This window comes from Chiloscyllium plagiosum, chromosome 45, assembly GCF_004010195.1.
Source record: "Chiloscyllium plagiosum isolate BGI_BamShark_2017 chromosome 45, ASM401019v2, whole genome shotgun sequence".
Classification (NCBI taxonomy): domain Eukaryota; kingdom Metazoa; phylum Chordata; class Chondrichthyes; order Orectolobiformes; family Hemiscylliidae; genus Chiloscyllium; species Chiloscyllium plagiosum.
The window spans coordinates 3,918,059-3,938,044 of NC_057754.1; the positions used below are offsets into that span (position 1 = coordinate 3,918,059).

Consider the following 19,986-nt stretch of genomic DNA (forward strand, 5'->3'; position numbering starts at 1 on the left):
GACATGCACACACAGACGCGCACAGACATGCAGACACAGAGAGACACACAGATATACACACGGACAGATAGACACACACATAGACGCACACACACACACACAGACACAGACAGACAGACACACACAGACATGCACACAGATAACACACACACACAGAAACAGACACAGACACACACACCCTTGCGAAAAAATAAAATCACAGATCCGCAACCTCTCCACTTGGGACTGTTCCTGTCCTACCACGGGGTGTGCGATTGTGCGGGCCAAAGGAACTGATTCTAACAGGATTCCTTACATCTGGGGGGGTGGGGCACACTTTGTACTTCAGTGGGTTTTCAGTAGTACTGCGATCAGAATTTTGTAGGAAGCCAGGAGGCCATTCACCAGTTCACAGATGATTCCTGGCTCATTGATCTAACTCCGGAATTCTGCCATTGCTCGATAACCCTTCCTAAATTCCGATAACGGAAATCAAGTTAAAAATCACACAACACCAGATTGTAATCCAACAGGTGTCTGATGATCGTACACTCCACAACCACCTGATGAAGGAGCAGGGCTCTGAAAGCTAGTGCTTCCAAATAAACCTGTTGAACTATAACCTGGTGTTGTGTGATTTTTAACTTTGTCCACCCCAGTCCAACACCGGCTCCTCCACATCATGGAGAAGACAAATATTGTTCATCTCACAGACTGAAAACTAATTGACCAAGCATCAACGAGAGTTTGTGAAGATACAATTTAAATCAGGAAGAAGGAACTAAGAGTTTGGTTCCGATGTTTAGACTTTGCTCCTTAGTGCTGAACTCCACAGCCCAAGCAATGAATTTATTTCATTGACTCATATCGGTTTCCCCTGAAAAACGGCGGTAAAATAGAATCCCCACAGTGTGAAAGCAGGCCATTTGGCCCATCAAGTCCACACCGACCCTCCAAAGAGATTCCCACTCCCCCGCCCATCCCAGTAACTCTGCATTTCCCAGGGCTAACCCACCTAGCCAGCATATCCCTGGACACTATGGATAATTTAGCACGGCCAATCCAAACTAACCTGCACATCTTTGAACTATGGGAGGAAATGCATGGAGACACAGGAAGACCGCGCAAACTGTACACAGGGTGGAATCGAACCCGGGTCCCTGGTTCTGTGAGGCAGCGGTGCTAACCACTGAGCCACCGTACCACCCCTGAGTTCATGTGAGTTTATGGGGTGAATTTGTTTTTGCAGAATTGCATTTTATTTTGCTCAAAAGTTGCATGAATCCATGTAAGACTCTGTAAAACTATGCAGAGGGCTTGTCAGTCTGACTAAACATTGGGACGCAGACAAACTTCACACCTATTGTTAGAAAAATGTGGGGCAGCACGGTGGCTTAGTGGTTAGCACTGCTGCCTCACAGCACTAGGGTCTTGGGTTCGATTCCCCCTTGTCTGTGTGGAGTTTGCACATTCTGCATGGGGTTTCCTCCGGATGCTCCGGTTTCCTCCCACAATCCAAAGATGTGCAGGTCAGGTGAATTGGCTGTGCTAAATTTCCCACAGTGTTCATCAGGGGTAAATATAGGGTAGGGGAATGGGTTTGGGTGAGTTTCTCTTCGGAGGGGCGGTGTGGACTTGTTGGGCCGAAGGGCCTGTTTCCGCACTGCAGGGAATCTAATCTAATCTATTTTGAGAATATAAGATTAGATTTCCTACAGTGTGGAAACAGGCCCTTCGGCCCAACAAGTCCTCACCGACCCTCTGAAGAGTAACCTACCCAAACCCATTTCCCTCTGACTAATGCACCTAACACTATGGGCAATTTACCATGGCCAATTCACCTGACCTGCACATCTTTGGACTGTGGGAGGAAACTGGAGTGCCCGGAGGAAATCCACACAGACACAGGGAGAATATGCAAACACCACACAGTCACCCGAGGCTGGAATCGAACCTGGGACCTTGGTGCTGTGAGGAAGCAGTGCTAACCACTGAACCCCTGTAATTTGAAAGAGGTTCTGGGATTTACATATCAAAGAACAGAAATCAGCACATCCCATTCTAAAAGAAGAAAGATTTAATCTAAAATTGTTTACTGTATTACATCTCCCTGACACTGGACTCCTTTGACTATAAATTCTGTGATCATGATCTTATACTCCACAACCACCTGATGAAGGGGCAGCGCTCTGAAAGCTAGTGCTTCCAAATAAACCTGTTGGACTATAACCTGGTGTTGTGTGATTTTTAACTTTGCCCCAAATAGAGTCATACAGCACAGAAATAGATCCTTCAATCCAACTTGCTCATGCTGACTAGGTTTTATAAACTAAACTATCCCATTTTCCTGTGTTTGGTCCATATTTCTCTTAGGCTTTCCTATCTGTGTACCTGTCCAAATATCTTTTATATGCTGTAACAGTACCCACCTCTACCACTTCCTCTGGCAGCTCGTTCTATACATGCACCGCCCTCTGTGTATCACCCACGTAATCTTCTCAATTCCAAGAACAACCCTAGTTTGTGGGACCTAGTCTCGTAATGTAACCCTTTGAGTGCAGCCAATGTTCTGATGAATCTACAGTACTGCCTCTCCAAGGCTGTTGCGTCTGTCCTAACATGTGGCCCAGGTTGTTTGGGAGGGGTACCACTGATGGTCCAGAGATCCACAAGGGACACAAGGAAACTCTGCCCTCTCTACCTGAGAGCTCCCTCTCCACCTGGGTCGATACTGTCCCTCAAGAGAAGAAGGGGGAAGCCACGGAGTAGGTACTGTCTGATGTCTAGACTAAAGGTTGTTTTCCATTTGGGTTGAGTCCCTTTGAGCATTGGCAAGATGGCTTCATGTACCACCTGGACTCTACAATCCCCTGACTCTCCCCCTTGCTCCATGACCTCTGTGCGACCCCAAAGGGCAATTGAGACCAGTTTTAACCACCTGAGAACAGCGTTAACTGTCCTGTCAGACCATACGATGGAAGAGCAGAAGTAGGCCATTCAGCCCATCAGGTCTGCTCCACCATTCAATGAGATCGTGGCTGATCTGTTAATAGAACCAGAGAATCAAACAGTACAGACGTTACTATTGGAGTATCGCAAGGATCTGTTTTGGGTCCACTGTTGTTTGTCATTTATATAAGTGACCTAGATGAGGGCATAGAAGGATGGGTTAGTAAATTTGTAGATGACACTAAGGTCAGTAGAGTTGTGGATAGTGACGAAGGATACTGTAGGTTACAGAGAGACATAGATAAACTGCAGAGCTGGGCTGAGAGGTGGCAAATGGAGTTTGATGCGGAAAAGTGTGAGGTGATTCACTCTGGAAGGAGCAACAGGAATAAAGAGCATTGGGCGAATGGTAAGATTCTTGGCAGTGTAGATGAGCAGAGAGATCTCAGTGTGCAGGTACATAAATCCTTGAAATTTACCACCCAGGTTGATAGGGTTGTTAAGAAGGCATACGATGTGTTACCTTTAATTGGTAGAGGGATTGAGTTTCGGAACCATGCTGCAGCTGAACAAAACTCTGGTGCAGCCGCATTTGGAGTATTGCGTACAGTTCTGGTCACCGCATTATAGGAAGGATGTGGGAGTTTTGGAAAGGGTTCAGAGGAGATTTACAAGGATGTTGCCTGATATGGAGGGAAGGTCTTACAAGGAAAGGCTGAGGGACTCGAGGCTGTTTTTGTTAGAGAGAAGAAGGTTGAGAGGCAACTTAATTGAGACATATAAGATGATCAGAGGGTTAGATAGGGTGGATAGTGACAGCCTTTTTGCTCAGATGGTGATGGCTAGCATGAGCGGACATAGCTTTAAGTTGGGGGATATAGGATAGATGTCAGAGGGAGTTTCTTTACTCGGAGAGTAGTAGGGGCGTGGAACACATTGCCTGCAATAGTAGTAGACTCCCCAAATTTAAGGGCATTTAATGGTCATTGGATAGACATATGTATGAGAATGGAATAGTGTAGGTTAGTGGGCTTCAGGTTAGTTCCACAGGTCCGCGCAACATTGAGGGCCAAAGGACCTGTACTGCGTTGTAACGTTCTATGGTCTAAGAGGCCATTTGGCCCATCGAGTCTGTGCTGACAAAAGCTATTCTTAAACCTACACTTAGTCCCACTAGTTGCAGTGGCTGGACCATACACTTGAACATGCTGAAGAGGATAATCCACAACTGCGCTTTCCTGCCTTTTCCCCTTGACCGCCCCCCCCTTGCTAATTAAATATCTGTCTACCACACTCTGGAATATCCTTAATGATTCAGACTCTGCAGCCGTCTACAGTAAAGAATTCCATGGATTCATTAGTCTCGATTATAGGAATTGGGAGGCCCACATAGCAGCTGTACAGGACATTGGTGAGGCCACCTTAGGAATACTTCGTTGGGTTCCGGTCTCCCTGTTCTAGGATGTTGTCGAACTTGAAAAGTTGTAGAAAAGACTTACAAGGACATTGCTGGGGTTGGAGGATTTGAGCTATTGGGAAGAGGCTGAACAGGCTGGAGTTGTTTTCCCTGGAGCTGAGGGCTGACCTTATAGAGGTTTATAAAAATCACGAGGTGCACGGATAGGGTGAATAGACAAGGGGTGGGGGAGTCCAAAACTAGACAACACAGGTTTAAGGGGAGAGGGGGGATGATTTAAAAGGGACCTATAGTGAAGAAGGTGTTTGGTATGTTTTCCTTTGTTGGTCAGTGCATTGAGTACAGGAGTTGGGAGGTCATGTTGCGGCTGTACAGGACATTGGTTAGGCTGCTTTTGGAATATTGTGTGCAATTCTGGTCTCCTTCCAAAAGGAAAGATGTTGTGAAACTTGAAAGGATTCAAAAAAATCTACGAGGATATCGCCAGGGTAGGAGGATTTGAGCTATAGGGAGAGGCCGAATAGGCTGGGGCTATTTTCCTTGGGGGATCAGAGGCCAACATGTGACTTTATAGACATTTATACAATCATGAAGGTCATGGATAGGATAAATAGCCAGGTATTTTCCCTGGTGTTGGGGAGTTCAAAACTACAGGGCATAGGTTTAGGGTGAGAGGGAAAAGATTTAAAAGAAGCAACTTTTCACGCAGAGGGTGGCGTGTGTATGGAATGAGCTGCCAGAGGAAGTGGTGGAGGCTGGTATAATGACAACATTTAAAAGGCATCTGGACGAGTATATGATTAGGAAGGGTTTAGAGGGATATGGACTAAATGCTGGCAAAAGGGACTGGATTAATTGAAGATACCTAGTCGGCGTGAACGCGTTTGACCGAAGGGTCTGTTTCCGTGCTGTACGGCTCTATGACTTATAAGACTAGAAATTCTTTTTCATCTGTGTCTTAATTTTGTAACTGCTTATTCTGAGATTTGGCCCTCTTGGTCCCAGACCTACCCACAAGGGGAAACATCCTCTCGATATCGACCCTGTCAAGTCCTCTAAGAGTCTTGTATGCTTCATTAGAGTCACCTCCCATTCTGCTAATGGGTACAGGCCTGACCTATTCAACCTCTCCTCATCAGACAGTCCATCCATCTCTGGCGAACTTTCTCTGGAATGCCTCTAATGTCAGCACACCTTTTCAAAAATTCATTCACAGGATGAGGCCATCGCTGGCCTAGCTCAGCCCTAATTTACCTGAGGGCAGTTTAAAGTAATTGCTGAGGGTCTGGAGTCACATGTGGGCCAGACCAGATAAGACTAGCAGTTTTTAAAGGAAAGGAAATGTTGAGGGCCGAAGGGCCTGCACCACGCTGTAATGTTCTATGTTCTAAGAGGCCTTTTGGCCCATCGAATCTGTGCTGACAAAAGCTATCCTTTGTGGGAAACTCAGTGGTTAGCACTGCTGCCTCACAATGCCAGGGGCCTGAGTTCGATTCCTGCCTCGGGCGATTGTCTGTGTGTCTCTCTGTGTCTGCGTGGGTTTCTTCCGGGTCCTCCGGTTTCCTCCCACAATCCAAAAACGTGCAGGTTAGGTGAATTGGCCATGCTCAATTGCCCATAGTGTTAGGCGCATGAGTCAGTGGTAAATATGGTGAATGGGTCTGGGTGGGTCACTCTTTGTTGGGCCGAAGGGCCTGTTTCCACGCTGTAGGGAATTTAATCTAAAGTGGGGAAACAGATGGGATTTTTCCGACAATGGTTTCCTGGTCTTTATGAGGCTATCATTTCCTGATTCTTATTGAATTCAAGTTCCCCCATCTGCTGTGGCTGGATTCAAACCTGTGTTACCAGAACATCACCTGGGTCTCTGGATTAACAGGCCAGCGATAACACCACCAGGCCGTCACCTCGCCATCTCTCCCTGGGATAAGGGGCCCAAAAATGTACACAGTATTCCAGCTGCAGTCTGACTGGTACCTGGTATAGTTTGAGCAAAAATCCTCACTTTTGGGCTTCATTTCTTTTAGAAATAAAAGCCAACATTCCATTTGCTTTGCGGAGTCCCTGACACGATGAGGGACTCGATTCCACTGTCTGAGACTCTGGGCTGGCCCTGCCTCGATGCTCTTCTGCTGCACCCTCACCAGGTCATGGCTGGCATCAAGAGAAGACACAACCAGGGCAGGTGTGGGTGGGGATCAAGAGCGGGAGCAGGGACAGGAGCAGCGTAAGGGCAGAGAGGGCCATCGGGTAAGAGGGAAACAAGGATGGAGAGCTCCTCTGGTCCCTGAGGTTTCTGTTAAAGATAACCTGCCGACCACAGGAATGAAGGAACCTTCCACTCCGAAAGATCAATGAGTAGGCCACGGTCGAAGAGTCAGACTAAAACAGAAACAGACCCTTCCATCCAACCAGTCCATTCGACCGGAGCGCCACACTCTACTGGCCCCACTTTCCTGCTCCTTTCCCATATCCCTCCGAACCTTTCCAACTCATATACTTATCCAAATGTCATTTTAAAGTTATGACTGTGTCCACACCCACCACTTCCTCTGGACGTTCATCCCACACACGACCCACTCTGTGTAAAACAAATTGCCTCTCTTATCGTTTTTTAAAAATTCTTTCACCTCCCACCTTAAAAATATGTCCCCGAGTCATGAAACCAGAGGGAAAAGACATGTACCTTTCATCTGATCTATGTCCCCCGTTATTTTATAAAGCTCCAGAAAAGGTCACTTCACAACCACCTGGGCTCCAGTAAAACAGTTCCAACCTATCCAGCCTCTCCTTATAAATCAAACACACCATATCTGGCAACCACCTGATGGAGGAGTAGCACTCGAAAGCTAGTGCTTCCAATTAAACCGGTTGGACTATAACCTGGTGTTGTGTAATTTTAAAATTTGTACACCACAGTCCAACACCGGCATCTCCAAATCATGTCCGGTAACAGCCTGGTGAATCTCTTCTGAACCCACCCAGCAGAGCATCCAGAACTCCACACATTACTCCAGAAGAGCCTCACCAATATCCTGTATGACCTCAACATAACATCTCAATTCCTAAGTTCAAAAGGTGTGAGCAATGAAAGCGAGCGCTGTATCTGTATGACATCGTCAGAGTGTAACACTGGGGTACAGTACTGGCGGGACAGGTATGTCATTGTATAACACTAAGGGACAGTACTGGTGGGACAGGTCTGTCACTGTATAACACTGGGGGACAGTACTGTGGGGACAGGTCTGTCATTGTATAACACTGGGGAACAGTACTGGTGGGGACAGGTCTGTCCCTGTACAACACGGGGGTACAGCACTGGTGGGGACAGGTCTGTCACTGTATAACACCGGGGGACAGTACTGGTGGGACAGGTTTGTCACTGTATAACACTAGGGGACAGTACTGGTGGAGTCAGGTCTGTCACTGTATAACACCGGGGTACAGTACTGGTGGGACAGGTTTGTCACTGTATAACACTGGGGAACAGTACTGGTGGGGACAGGTCTGTCCCTGTATAACACTGGGGGACAGTACTGGTGGAGACAAGTCTGCCCCCTGTATAATACTATGGTACAGTACTGGTGGGGACATGTCTGTCACTGTATAACAATGGGGTACAGTACTGGTCGGGACAGGTCAGTCACTGTATAACACTGGGGTACAGTACTGGTGGGGACATGTCTGTCACTGTATAACAGTGGTATACGGTACTGGTGGGGTTCAGATCTGAAACTGTATAATACTGGGTTATAGTACTGGTGGGGACTGTCGAACACTGATTCCCTGTCTGAGGTCAATGTCTGCTGGGAGACAATCTGCCGTAGTTACCTGCTTGTGCAGCTTATCCTGCACTCTCCTCATGTTCCGTGTGTGCTTTAGTGACTTTGAAAATGCTCAAGGAATCGGCAGTCCCTCTCTCTTGTCAGTCAGCGGCAGCAGTGAAGGTGATGGAATCTAAGCCCCTCATTAAACCTGGGCTTCAGAGTAGCTGAGCTGGATGGGTGTCTTAGGTTGAGTGCTTGGCAGAGGGGCAGCAATGAATGCCCCAAGTCCCCTAGCTGTAATTGGCACCGTGCACTGGATCCCCTTCCAAATTTACTGATGTTCACCATATAGTGACGGGTGGGAAATTCTTCCCGTTGCACCTGTACCAGCCCTTTAGAAGAGTGATCTGCACTGTCCCCCTCCACCCCACAGCCCTGGCTACATTTTTCTGTTGACTAATTCGCATGAAGTCGGCACCTACTGCCCTATCAGGCCGCACATTGCAAACGACAAGTTGCCAGGCCTACTCGTCAATAGGGCTGACCTTCCAACGAGAGAGATGGTTAGCAGTGGTTTAATGTGAGTGTCACCATGCCTCAGGGAAGATTGAGAAGGAGAATCCTTCACAATGACCTCAGGAGATGTGGGAATTGAACTCCATGCTGTTGACATCACTCTGCATTGCAAACCATCTGAGCTAACTGACCCCCTGTGTTGCAAATGATACCAACTCACTGCTACAGGTCCAGCGGGTAGTAAGGAAGGCAAATGGAATTTTAACCCTTCTCACTAAAAGAATGGAGTACTGAAGGAAGGATGTGTTGCTGCAATTTATGGGCAGCACGGTGGCCCAGTGGTTAGCACTGCTGCCTCACAGCGCCAGAGACCTGGGTTCAATTCCCGCCTCAGGCAACTGACTGTGTGGAGTTTGCACATTCTCCCCGTGTCTGTGTGGGTTTCCTCCGGGTGCTCCGGTTTCCTCCCACAAGATGTGCAGGCCAGGTGAATTGGCCATGCTAAATTGCCCGTAGTGTTAGGTGAAGGGGTAAGTGTATGGGTGGGTGGCGGGTCGGTGTGGACTTGTTGGGCCGAAGGGCCTGTATCCACACTGTAGGTAATCTAATCTAAATTGTACAAGGCACTGGTGAGACTGCACCTGGAATACTGCGGACAATTTTAGTCTCCTTATTAGGGATGTATTGGAGGCAGTTCAGAAAACGTTCACTCGATTGATTCCAGAGACGAGGGGTTGTATTTATGAGAGATGGAGAAGTTTCAACTTGAGTTTAGAAAAATTAGAGGAGATTTAATTGAGGTATAAAAGATGCTAAAAGGGGGTTGACAAAGTAGACTTGGAGAGGGTCGTTCCTCATATGGGGGAAATCACGAATGAGAGGTCATCATTTTAGGTTAAGGGGTAGCAGATTCAAAACAGATGAGGAGGGACTGCAGGATAATATGGGTTGGGGGGGGGGGGGATGAGTCTGGGTGGGATGCTCTTCACAGAGTTGGTTTTGATTAGATTTCCTACAGTGTGGAAACAGGCCCTTTGGCCCAACCAATCCATACTGACCCTCCGAAGAGTAACCCACCCAGACCCATTTCCCCTCTGACTAATGCACCTAGCACTATGGGCAATTTAGCACAGCTAATTCACCTGACCTGCATATCTCTGGACTGTGGGAGGAAACCCACACAGACACGGGGAGAATGTGCAAACTTCACACAGACAGCCGCCCGAGGCTGGAATTGAACCTGTGACCCTGGAGCTGTGAGGCAGCAGTGCTAACCACTGAGCCACTGTGCCGCCCCCAAACTTGGCGTAGACTTGTTGGGCTGAATAGCCTATTTCCACACTGTAGGGATTCTGTAATTCTAGGAATGACTTCACTCATAGGGTCAGAATCTAAAGACCAGAATGCTGTGGAAACCGGGACATTGAATAAATTTAAGCAGGCCATAGACAGATATTTAATTATTAAGGGGTTTCAAGGGTTTTGGGGAGTGGTGCAGGATGGTGGAGTGGAGGGCGAGATGAGATCAGTCATGATCATACTGAATGGCAGAGTAAGATCGAGACACTGAATTGCCTACTCCAGCTCCTAAATTTTATGTTCAACTCCGAGGGTCAGGTCAGAGGAGAGCTTGAGAAGGAGGGACATTCATGGTGACTTCAGCCAGTCCGGGAATCGTACCTGCACTGTTGTCATCACTCTGCATCTCAATTCAGCCACCTCGACAATCCGTGCTGACTTCTCCAAGCAAGCAGGGCCTGTCTTTACTCCATATGGAGCCTCATCAACCTTCACAGATGCACCACAGAAAGCATTCCATCCTGATGCATCACGGCCTGGTACAGCAACTGCTCCCTAAGAAACTATAGGGAGCTGTGAACACAGCCCAGTCCATCACACAAACCAATCTTCCATCCACTGACTCTATCTACACTCCCCACTGCCTCATGAAGGCAGCCGACATCATCAAAGACCCCCCCTCCCACCCTGGTTATAATCTCTCCCACCCTCTTCCGTCAGGCAGGAGGGACAAAAGCTCAAACACACGAACCGACAGGGTCAAGAACAGCTACTTGCCAGCTGTTATCAGACTGCTGAATGGGCCCCTCAAATTTTCAAATGATCTTATTCCCTGTACACCTTCTGTGCAGCAGTAACACTGTATTCCTCGCTCTGTTCACTCACTCCACCATCTTTCACTGTACCAAGGTAGATGTGGAAATAATAAGCAAAGTCACACATGTATATGACAGAGGTGGTCGAAGATCCTTTCCCCCAGCACCCCTCTGGTTACCCTCATCCCTGGGTCCCTCACTGGGGTAAGGGGTGGGGGAAGTCACTGCTGAATCACACACTCACTCTTACCGTTGTTTGACTTGAGGTCACGGTGGATGACGGGCACGATGGCCCCGTCGTGGAGGTACTGCATGCCCTTGCCAATCTGCACGGCCCAGTTGACCAGAACATGCGGCGGGATGCGGCGCCCGGCCAGCGCCCGGTTCAGCGGCCCCCCGGAGGCATACTCGATGATGAGGCACAGGTTGGGCTCCTGCAGGCACACCCCCAGCAGGGCGATGATGTTGGGGTGCCTCAGCATGGCGAACAGCCGGGCCTCCTGCATCACGTTCTGCGCTGTGGCGCTGATGTCCTCGTCGGGGTCCTGCCGGGCCGCTTTCACCGCCACCAGCCGCCCCTTCCAGGTGCCACGGTACACCTTGCCGAATCCACCCACCCCTATCACCTCCTGGAGGGTCAGCTCCCGGAAGGCGACCTGGGCCGGGGCGGCCAGTTCCTCGGCCCGGCCCGGGGCCAGCTTGCCGTAGGCTGCCGGCAGCGGTGGCTGCGGCGACACGTAGTTGGCGGGGAAGATGCCCACCTGGTTACGGAGCTTGCCGGCCCACCAGCCCTCATCACCAGAGATGGCCGAGTCCCTGGACAACACCTCCACCAGGTCGCCCTTGCGCAGCGTCAACTCGTCCTTGCCATGGGCCTCGTAGTCAAACAACGCCGTCCAGATGGGGTTGGTGAAGGCGCCCTCCGAGTCGAGGGGCTTGGCCGTACCCCAGGAAGCTCTGCCAAAAATGGTCTTCCAGTTCGGCTCCACCATGGCCACGGCCAATCTGTTCCTCCTGGCCTTACCTGGGGAGCAGCATCGTCGTTGGAAAGCACCTTCCTCACCCCAGCCCACCTGGGCACCAAGAACCCCTCCAGCCAACGAGGCGAACTCTGGATCCTGGAAAACTCCGGCCCTCTCTCTCTCACCCGCTCAGGGAGTCGAGCTGCAAGAGAGATCCACGAACCACAGGGTTGGGAGCACCAATTCGGTGCAGTTAGCCAGAGAAAGTTGTGTCTCAGTCTCCTGTTGGGGGGTGGGTGTGTGTGTGTGTGTGTGTGTTCAAACGTTCCCGCACAAACAAATCTCACATCCGCACAGTTAAATAAATAATTTACAAAACCGAACTCCAGTGGAGAGAACTTCCAAAGCAGCAAGAAGTTGGGAGAGGGAAGTTAGAACAACATTTTGTTGCAGATTCCCAAAGTTGCCTCTAACTTGTTTTTTTTTTACGCCTGTGTTTCCTGTGCCGGTTTCTCTCTTGTTAACTTAAAGAGTTCGACTGCACACTGTGGGCGAGTCGCACCCCCGAATCCCCCTCTCTCCTGTGGGATTCCCCGGGTCAGTTTCTCGCTCCCTTCTGGGGAGGTTTCGCCCCTCTGCCTTGCGAGTTAGACCTGTCTCCTGCTGTGTCCCTTTGCGCGACAAGTTCCTCTCAAGCCTCCTTCCGCCGAAAGCTTCTCGAGAAGTTTCACTCCCGGGAGAGTTGGGAGCCCGTGAAATGTCCTTGCTGTCTCCAAGTCATTTCTGGGGAAGTTCGCTCTGTTGGCTCCTGTGTGTGTGCCCCTCTCCGCCATTAATAGCACTGACCCTCAGCAATTCTCAGGATCTCTGCACTTCAACCCACACTCCATCATACACCGACCGGGGTGTGGTTTTAATCTCTCTTGTGATTTTTTTTTTCTTTCCGCAACACAGGAAAAGGGGCCGGCTGACACACAGCGCGACAATTTCGGTCTCCGGACTGAAATTACAGTGTCTGCAATTGCCCCAGTTGGAAGGCTGCCCCTGGGGCTTCACACAATGGGGAGGGGGGGCATGTCAGAAATCAGAAAGACCTGTTTGTTTGCACGCCTGGCTTCTTTCGAGTGCTGCTTTCCAAAAGATCCCGCAAACTTTTTTTTTTGGGGGGGGGGAAATGAAGTTTTGCTCCAAGTGTCCTTAAAGGTGGACTGTGCTGACTGAAAGTTTGAAAAGTTGGGACTATTGGAAGAGCAGGTACATCCCGCCACCTGCTGGCTGCTACTGGGACTCTTGCGAGACACCAAGGACTTGCATTTTAGCAACGCCTCTCATCACCCCAGGACTGTCCACCAACTCCCACCGCATACAAGAGGGCAACTTTGCAGAAGTGGGGTGCAGGAGAGGTTGGCAGTTGATCCATGCAGAGCAAGATCCCACCAATCACCAGTTGTCCCTCAGCGCGAGGAGGTCCGAGGGTCGCGGGTTTGGGCTGGGCGGGGGGGGGTGTCTGTAGAATCATCACAGCATAGAAGCGGGCCATTCGGCCCATCGGGTCTGCACTGACCCTCCAGAAAGGGCATCCCACCCAAACCTGCTACCCTAACCCTGCATTTCCCCATGGCTAACCCACCCAGCCTGCACATCCCTGGGCAATTTAGCACGGCCAATCCAATTCACCTAACCTGCACGCCTTTGGACAGTGGGAGGAAACCCATCCAGTCAAGGAGGAAGAACGTGCAAACTCCACACAGTCACCCGAGGGTGGAATCAAACCTGGGTCCCTGGCGCTGTGAGGCAGCAGGGCTAACCACTGAGCCACCGTGCTAACTTTCAGGAGGTCGCCCAGACCAATTCCCAGCTGGTAGACCTTTGGGCACATGTTCAGGGAGGGTTAGGGGAGCCTAAGGGGCATGGAGATTGCGAGTTGTTCTTCACTGTGTTTCCTTCTCTCCATCTACACTCTGTCCCCATCCTCGATGTACCTGAGACAACGCAGTGATGCAGACAGGTCATCGCCGTTCCGAACGCCTGGCTACAGGCTTGTCCCGGTCGTTCGGACCAATCCCAGCAGCACTTCGGACAGTCTTTGTGGATTTCCTTTGTCCTCTTGTGGAATGCTGCCATTTTGAGATTCGAGCTCAGGGGGAGATGGATTTTGGCCATCATGGGACAGCGCCCGGTCCACCGTGATTGCTTGTGAGGGTTTGCCTGAAATGGTTGCAGCGTCGGCTCTGAAGAGACAAATGTTTGTTTGACTGTTCTCCGATACAATTTGGAAAGCGTTGTGGAAGCTGAACAAATTTCTCTCTGTGATGTGTTGCTGATGCACAGATCTCACCGGTGACAACAACTACTCTGTCCATTTGTTTTTTTTTCATTGACTTTGTTGTCAAATGCTCCCAGCCTTTACTTGTAGAAGACTGACCTGGTACAATGTTGGCCTTTTGAGAGAGGTGAGCTGTCGGAAGGTACAAGGGGGGCCCGTTTAATACTCCCTTTGAAAGAAGGTGCCTCTGACAGTGTGGCACTCCTTCAGCGCTGACCCTCTGACAGTGCGGCATTCCTTCAGCACTGACCCTTTGACAATGTGGCGCTCCCTCAGCATTGACCCTCCGACATTGCAGAATCCCCTCAGTACTGACCCTCTGATAGTGCAGCACACCGTTACTATTGACCATCCGACAGTGCAGCACTCCCTCAGTACTGACTTTCTGACAGTGTAGTTCCCCCTTGACAATGACCCTCTGACAAAGCAAAGCTACCTCAGCACTGACCCTCCAACAATGCGGTGCTCAGTACGGACCCACTGACAGAGCAGCAGTCCCTCAGCACTGACCCTCTGGCAGTGTGGTACTCCCTTAGCATTGACCCTCCGACAGTTTAATTCTCCTTTGGCAATGACTCTCTGGCCGTGCAAAGCTCCTTCAATACTGACTCACCAACAGATTGGTGTTTCCTCAGCACTGACCCTCCGACAGTGTAGCACCCCCTCAGCACTGACCATCCGACAGTGTGGCACCCCCTCAGTACTGACCCTCCGACAGTGCGGCACTCCCTCAGCACTGACCCTCCGACAGTGCCCGCTCCCTCAGCACTGACCCTCCAACAGTGCCCGCTCCCTCAGCACTGACCCTCCGATAGTACGGCACTCCCTCAGCACTATCAAGCAGAAAAGTCGAGCCAAATATGATGCTCAAGTTTCTGGGATGGGTCTCAAACGCACAACATGCTGGCTCAGCTGGCGAAGGTGGCATCCATTGAATCATATGCCACCCGGTGACAATGTCTGGCTCCCATGAAAACAAACTAAAATGAAAAGACTCCTTCATCTTCCTGGTGCATTGCCTCACTGGCCCTTTGACCTGAATGAAGGTCGAGTATCGAGCTCATTGCAGGGAGTTCCAGCCTTGGTTCCCCCCTCCTGGGGGAATGCATTGCCCACCCCACCAATAGGACACTCCCTAACTCTGGGGACTGTTCTCTCTTCCCACCCTGCACCTTCCCCCAGGAAGATACTGCCCCTTTAAATAAAGTTCAGTCAGGTACACTAACCTCACTTCCCGTCTAAAAATACACTCAGGAAACCCCAGGCTAGCTTATGTGGACTAGTGCAAAAGCTGTAATTCAGGAGGACTAGCTATTTCCAGGACTAGTTATTATTTCCCATAAAGTGTGGCAACCACCACCCATGTAACAGGCTGCCTCAGCAGGGCAGAAGTCTATGTGTTTAATCTCAATAACGATGAGGTGAAATTCAACTTGTCCTGTTCCTTGCTGGAAAAGCCCCTGTGGGAAGAGAAGACAAAAAACTGACTGGTCTTAAAGAACCTAAGGTTGGGGGTGATGTCAGTGCAGGGTGTTTCTGCTCTATGTGAGCCTCCTCCTCAGCCCAGTCCTTTGACTGCATGTTTATCCAGCTCTGCCTTCAGTGTATCAGCATTGTTCACCGCAGGTTAAGAGTTCCAGTCTCTCTGGGTGAAGGGGTTTCCCGGTTAAATTGATTAGTGACTGTCTTACATTGGTGTACGGGCGTGAGAGTCAGGAGCAGGAGGAGGCCATTCGGGCCCTCACACTGCTCTGCCTTTCAACAGGACTGCACGGTGGCTCAGTGGTTAGCACTGCTGCCTCCCAGCACCAGGGACCTGGGTTCAATTCCAGCAGAAAGCATTCTATCCAGATGCTGTGTGGAGTTCACCCATTCTACCAGCGTCTGATGAGATTCGCTAAACAGGCCCTTCGGCCCAACCAATCCGCACTGACCCTCTGAAGAGTAATCCACCCAGACCCATTTCCCTCTGACTAATACACCTCGCACTATGGGCAATCTAGCATGGCAATTCACCTGACCTGCACATCTTTGGACTGTGGGAGGAAACCGGATCACCCAGAGGAAACCCACGCAGACACAGGGGGAGAATATGCAATCTCCACACAGTCACCTGATGGTGGGATCGAACCTGGGACCCTGGTGCTGTAAGGCAGCAGTGCTAACCACTGAGCCACTGTGTCGGGGGAGGGGGGTTTCCTCCGGGTGTTCTAGTTTCCTCCCACAGTCCAAAGATGTGCAGGTTAGGGTGGATTGGCCATGCTAAATTGTCCCATAGGTTCCAGGGATTAGTGAGTTTTGAGAAGATTTGTCCAGGGATGTGCAGGTTAGGTGGATTAGGCGGGGGTAAATGTAGGATAATAGGGGAATGGGTCTGGGTGGGTTGCTCTTCGGATGGGTCATTGTAGACTTAGTCATAGAGATGTACAGCACGGAAACAGACCCTGCAGTCCAGCTCGTCCATGCCAACCAGATATCCTAACCTAATCTAGTCCTATTTGCCAGCATTTGGGGACTTATTGGACCGAAGGGCCTGTTACCACACTGTAAGGATGCTATGATTCTATTCTATGATAGAACAAAAGGTGTGCACCTTTTGGCCCTTTGAGCCTGCTCCACAATGCAATATGACCATGACCAATCATCCAACTCATCCTGGTTACCTCTCTTACTCCCATATTCTTTGATCCTTTTAGCCCGACATCTTGAAAACATTTAATAGTTTGGGATTCTCTACCACTTTCTGTGGTAAAGGATCCCACAATCCCACTGGCTCCCCACTACTATCTTTCCCAGATCAAACCTGCCATCACCCCACTCTCAGGCAGTGCAATCCAGACTCCCTTGTCACTTGCCCACATGAAACGGACTTGCTCAATTTTCCATCGCTCCGGTTACCATTCATCTTAAATCTGTGTCCTCTGGTTCCCCACTCTCCCACCCGTGGGAACAGTTTCGCCCCATCCACTTTGTGAGGACCCTTTATGGCTTTGACTACCTCAATCAAATCTCCTCTCAAACCTCTCCAAGGAGAACAGTCCGAGCTTCTCCAAGCTATCCATGTCATTAATGGTCCTCATCCTTGGAAACATAGTCAGGAATCTATTCTGCACCCTCTCTAATGCCTTCACATCCTTCCTGAAGTGCAATTCCCAAGTTGCATTCATTATTCCAGTTGATGCTAAACCAATGTTATAACATATAGAACATTACAATGCAGTCCAGGCCCTCGAAGTTTTATACAGTTTTGTGATAACATCATCTCTCTATGCCGCTATTTATGGAGCCCACGAAAGCCATATACATAGGAGTTGGGACTTTCTGTCGAGATTGTACAGGACTTTGGTGAGGCAGTATTGTGTCCAGTTCTGGTTGCCCTGGTATAGGAAGATATCATTAGGCTGGAGAGGGTTCAGAACAGATTTGCCAGGATGCTGCAGAGTACGGCAGGTTTGAATTATAAGGAGAGGCTGGATAGGCTTGGACTTTACTGACTGGAGAGTAAGGGGTTGAGGGGTGACCTTATACAGGTTCATAAAATCATGAGGGGTATAGATAAGGTGAATGGAAGGTGCCTTTTCCCTTGCATGGATGATCTCAAGACCAGGGGGGCATATCTTTAAGGTGAGAGGAGAGAGATTTAAAAAAAAGACATGAAACAGAGTTACGTATGATTAGATTAGATTCCCTACAGTATGTAAACAGGCCCTTCGGCTCAATAAGTCCACACAAACCCTCCAAAGAGTAACCCACCCACACCCATTCCCCTACCCTAGGTTTACCCCTGACCAATGCACCTAACACTGTGAGCAATTTAGCATGGCCAATTCACCTGACCTGCACATCTTTGGACTGTGGGAGGAAACCAGAGCACGAGAGAAAACCAGCACAGACAGTTACCCAAGGCAGGAATTGAACACGGGTCCCTGGTGCTGTGAGGCAGCATTGCAAACCACTGAGCCAACGTGCCACCCATCCAGAGGGTGATTCACATGTGGAATGTAAGTTTTGAGGAAGTGGTGGATGTGGGTAAAAGCACAATATTTAAAAGACACTTAGACAAGTACATGAGATCATTTAGGGATGTCTGGTTGGCCTGGCCGAGTTGGACCAAAGGGTCTGTTTCCATGCTATGCATCTCTATGGCTTTTCCAATCACCCTACACCAAGGTCAAAGACCCTGCCAACACTGGCCATCAAGGCATAGTCATTTATGCAATTTTATTAGAGGACAGAGGAGTGAATTGGGATTCCAGTATGAAGGAGTCCTGCAGAAAGGGAAATTTGTCTATCTGGTGCTGTCAAAGATGGGCCAAATGGCCTCCACGCACAGTTTAAGTGCAAGACAAAGGAAAGTAAAATGACTGCATGTGCCAGTGTGGACAAGGAAAGTCATTGCAATGTTATGCAGGTGATGGGGTGTGGGGTTTGAAGATGGCATAAACAGGGAAAGTCCCCAGTCACCTGTGCCCCCACCTCTTACCATACCAAAGTCGACCCGCTTTAAGAAGCCATTCGCTCAGGTTCGATTAAGTCTGCCTGAGACTCACCCTTTGTCCCACCCTTTTTGTGTCCTAGCAACCCTCGCAAAGTGACACGTTTGATGGACGGTTACTCTGGCCAATAGGGACTGTGGATTGGCTGACCGGCAGGTATCCGTCCAATTGGCATAACACATTTCGGAGGCGGGGTCTTCCGTAGCGCACGAGTAACAGCGCTCGCAACCAATAGAGAAAGCCCTCCATGTGGTGGACAGATGGTGCCGACCAATCCCCGAGAGGGCACCGACAGTATTCGCGTCAGTTCAACCAATCAGGCATCGCAAAAGGGCGCGTGCGGGCTACTATTAAATTTCCACTCTCAATCTTAACTTTGAAAATAAACACATCCCCAGTTAGAAGACGATGAAAGAAAATCAATCCCCATCAGTTCCCTACTAATTTGTTCTTCGACAAAAATAAGCTGCGAGCGACTTGCAAACTCACAGAGTGCGCTCGGGAGCTGACTAACGGCTATCCGCGCGAGGCGGGCTCGCACTCCAAAGACAGGCAGTGTATGCGGCCAATAGATAAACGATACGAAGTGGATGGACACGGATTGTGACCAGTCAGAGCGAAGGGCCCGCCTTACTCGTTGCGCAATACGGCCAGTGAGAGCAGGCCCAGCGGGGTGGGCGGCCCTTGCCTGACGATGAGGTCAGACGGACTGAGAGCCAATGGATAGGGAGGGAATCGGGATGATGGATGTAGGCACCAACCAATGGGCGCCAGCGAGAGGCGGGCATTTCTGTTCTATGAGGTCAGTCAGACAGGGAACCAATAGAACGGGGGAAATACCGCTGATGATGGAAGTGGACATCGGCCAATCAATATCTTCAGCAAGGATTCGCATCCGGCAGTTGAGGTCAGACGATCGGCGAACCAACGGAAAGGGCGGGACGCAGGATGACGGACACCCCTGTTGCCCAATGGACGTGTCGGGATCCGCCACCCTATCTCAGGCCCGGACCAACGGGTGCGGCCGGGGGCGTTGGTTTCCGGTCAGTGAGGGCAGGGGGTGGGTTTTGGAATGGGTTAGTGGGGGAGGGGTGGGCTTTGGGAAGATGGGTACCTGGAGTCAGTGAGGCCGCGGTGGCGGCGGCCGAGCGGTGTCTGAGCCGCTCCCCCGCGCCCGCCCCCCCCCTCTCGCCCCCCTCTCCCGGACGGGGGCGCAGGGTGGGGTAAAGGAAGAGGCCCGGGCCCAGGATGGGCTCCCAGGTGCTGCAGATCCTCCGCCAGGGAGTGTGGGCCTCGCTGACCGGCGGCTGGTACTTCGACCCGCACCAGAGCAAGTTCTCCAACTGCTTCCACCTCTACGTCTGGCTTTTCCTGCTCTGCTTCCCCTTCCTGCTCTACATGGTGAGTGGGGCCAGGCCCCGTCCAACATCAACACCACCCTCCACCCACCCACCCTCCCC

At 50.3% G+C, this 19,986-nt stretch overlaps 2 protein-coding genes across 3 annotated transcripts in view; one reads left to right on the forward strand and one right to left on the reverse strand.

Annotated features, from left to right (window-relative positions):
• Positions 1 to 13,306, reverse strand: part of LOC122543843 (mitogen-activated protein kinase kinase kinase 11-like) — a 21,566-nt gene extending 8,260 nt beyond the window's left edge. Inside the window, exons 1-2 of one of the 2 annotated variants that reach the window (XM_043682661.1) lie at positions 10,993 to 13,297; positions 10,715 to 10,826 (exon numbers count right to left, since the gene is read on the reverse strand). In XM_043682661.1, the coding sequence (XP_043538596.1) occupies positions 10,753 to 10,826; positions 10,993 to 11,734 (816 nt within the window). In that variant the 5' untranslated portion in view covers positions 11,735 to 13,297 and the 3' untranslated portion in view covers positions 10,715 to 10,752. Of the gene's footprint in view, positions 1 to 10,714; positions 10,827 to 10,992 lie in introns of those variants that run through there. The other variant, XM_043682660.1, reaches the window with a different exon arrangement.
• Positions 13,307 to 19,610: 6,304 nt separating this feature from the next.
• Positions 19,611 to 19,986, forward strand: part of LOC122543844 (pecanex-like protein 3) — a 63,068-nt gene continuing 62,692 nt past the window's right edge. The window contains exon 1 of the mRNA XM_043682662.1: positions 19,611 to 19,927. Within this exon, the coding sequence (XP_043538597.1) occupies positions 19,775 to 19,927 (153 nt within the window). The 5' untranslated portion in view covers positions 19,611 to 19,774. The remainder of the gene's footprint in view (positions 19,928 to 19,986) is intronic.